The sequence below is a fragment of the Lactuca saligna genome, chromosome 9, assembly GCF_052625555.1.
Source record: "Lactuca saligna cultivar CGN05327 chromosome 9, ASM5262555v1, whole genome shotgun sequence".
Lineage (NCBI taxonomy): Eukaryota > Viridiplantae > Streptophyta > Magnoliopsida > Asterales > Asteraceae > Lactuca > Lactuca saligna.
In genome coordinates, this window is record NC_136425.1 from 25,835,797 (window position 1) to 25,838,185 (window position 2,389).

Here is a 2,389-nt window from a genome sequence, read left to right on the forward strand (position 1 = left end):
AGTTTACCCTTTGAAATTATGTGTGATGCTAGTGACTTTGCATCTGGAGCTGTCCTTGGTTAAAGGGTTGATAAGCACTTTCGACCCATATATTATGCTAGCAAGACTCTAAATCCAGCCCAAGAAAATTACACCACCACAGAAAAAGAATTATTAGCTGTGGTGTATGCTTTTGATAAGTTCTGTCCTTATTTTGTTTTATCTAAAACAACCGTTTTTACTGACCACTCTGTTATCAAGTATTTATTTGCCAAACAGGATGTCAAGCTGAGACTGATACGATGGGTGCTACTTATTCAAGAGTTTGACATAGAAATACGAGAGAAAAAGGGAATGGAGAATGTAGCTGTTGACCACTTGTCAAGACTTGAAAACCCGCAATTGCACGAAGATAGAGTTGGCGATGATTTTCCGGACGAGTATATTATGGTGACCGTGGGAGAAGAACCATGGTTTGCAAATATAGCTAACTACTTAGCTAGCAATAATATCCCAAAAGATCTCACAAGTCAACAAAAGAAGAAATTCTTTTCAGAGATAAAATATTACTTTTGGGATGAACCATATCTTTTCCGAAGCTGCGCGGATGAGATCATACGAAGATGCGTGTTCAGAAATGAAAGCCGGAAAATATTAGAGCATTGTCATAGTGGGCCCACGGGTGGACATCATGGAGCACATTACACTGCAAAGAAGATCTTTGACATTGGGTTCTATAGGCCCACAATTTTTATAGATGCAGCCCAATTTGTCAAAGAGTGTGATACTTGCCAAAGTGTGGGAAACATTTCATCTCGAAATGAAATGCCACAACATAGTTTCCAAGTGTGCGAAGTATTTGATGTCTGGGGGATCGACTTCATGGGACCATTTCCCATATATAAAGGCAACAATACATATTGGTGGCGGTGGATTATGTATCCAAATGGGCGGAGGCACACGCGTTACCAACTAATGACGGTCAGGTAGTGGTGCGGTTTTAAAGAAGTTATTTTCACGTTTTGGAGTCCCGAAAGCTCTTATAAGTGACCGAGGCACGCATCTTGCCAATGATCAACTAGAGAAGGTGCTAAGGAAATATGGGGTAACCCATAAATTTTCTACATCCTACCATCCACAAACTAGTGGACAAACCGAAGTGACGAATCGAGCTTTAAAGTGAATCTTGGAGAAATCGGTGGGGAGCAATCGCAAAGAATGGTCGAATAAGCTAGATGATGCACTTTGGGCCTTCCGTATAGCTTTCAAAACGCCTATTGGTACTACACCATATAAGTTAGTGTATGGAAAGCAATGCCATTTGCTGGTGGAGATAGAGCATAAAGCGTTTTGGGCTTTAAAGATGTGTAACTTCAACACCGAGGAACTCAAGAGCAACCGGTTAATGCAAATGAATGCTCTTGAGGAGCTTAGAAATGATGCATACTCTAGTTCGTTGATCTATAAAGAGAAGACCAAGATGTGGCATGACAAGAGGATAAAAGAAAATAAAGAATTTCATGAAGGCCAAAAAGTGTTGCTCTTTAATTCACGGCTAAAGCTTTTCTCGGGAAAACTCAAATCAAGATGGGATGGTCCTTTTCTAGTGAAGACGATGTTTCCACATGGTGCTATAGAGCTATTGTCAAGAGATGGAATACCTTTCAAAGTCAATGGACATAGGGTCAAAAAGTATGAAGAAGGAGTCCCCAGGAATGAAGCTATGGACGAATTGATGTTGCTGGAAGGGATTGCAACCACGTAGAAGGGGAGGAGTCCAGCTAATGACTCCTTAAAAAGAAGCACTTCTCGGGAGGCAACTCGAGTTTCAAGTTTGCATTTTCTTTCCTTTACTTTATTTTTATTATTTTATCGTTTTCATTCGTCTTCTTCTAAGAATATAATTGCTTGAGGGCAAGCAATGCCTAGAGTGTGGGGTGGATGATTAAAAATGAGAAAATATATTAATTTTTTTCAAAACATTCAATTTTTTTCAATCTGCAAGGATTACTAGCCGAGTAGGCACATTTACTCGGCGAGTACCTGCCCAATTAACCCAATAAACGCGTAACAACAGTTCTACTCGGCGAGTAGGTCCTTTCTACTCGGCGAGTAGCCAATTTACACAGGTGGTTTATAATCTGTAAAATAAGGGTTTTCACCCATTTAACCCATACACTCGCTGTGCACAAGCATCCTTCAAGCATCCTCTGCGATTTTCTTCAATTTTCCACTTAATCTTCGTCTTTCAAAGGAAAATGTAAGATCTTTATACTTAAAACTCATAAAATGTTCAATCTTTATCATTGATTTGCCCCTATTTTGCTTAAATTCGGATTTTAGGGTTTCCTCAAATTCTAGGGTTCTAATTTTGCCATGAATTAGGTAATGTTAGGAGAATTGACATTCC

At 39.5% G+C, this 2,389-nt stretch overlaps 1 protein-coding gene across 1 annotated transcript; it reads left to right on the forward strand.

Annotated features, from left to right (window-relative positions):
- The first annotated feature begins 1,342 nt into the window (after window positions 1-1,342).
- On the forward strand, window positions 1,343-1,744 carry LOC145016112 (uncharacterized). The gene has a single exon (XM_078974526.1). The coding sequence runs from the start codon at window positions 1,343-1,345 to the stop codon at window positions 1,742-1,744; it is 402 nt and encodes a 133-aa protein (XP_078830652.1).
- The last annotated feature ends 645 nt before the right edge of the window (window positions 1,745-2,389 follow it).

Excerpts from the sequence above, each read along its gene's own strand:
- LOC145016112 (XM_078974526.1), top strand. The coding sequence starts at position 1,343 with ATGTGTAACTTCAACACCGAGGAACTCAAGAGCAACCGGTTAATGCAA.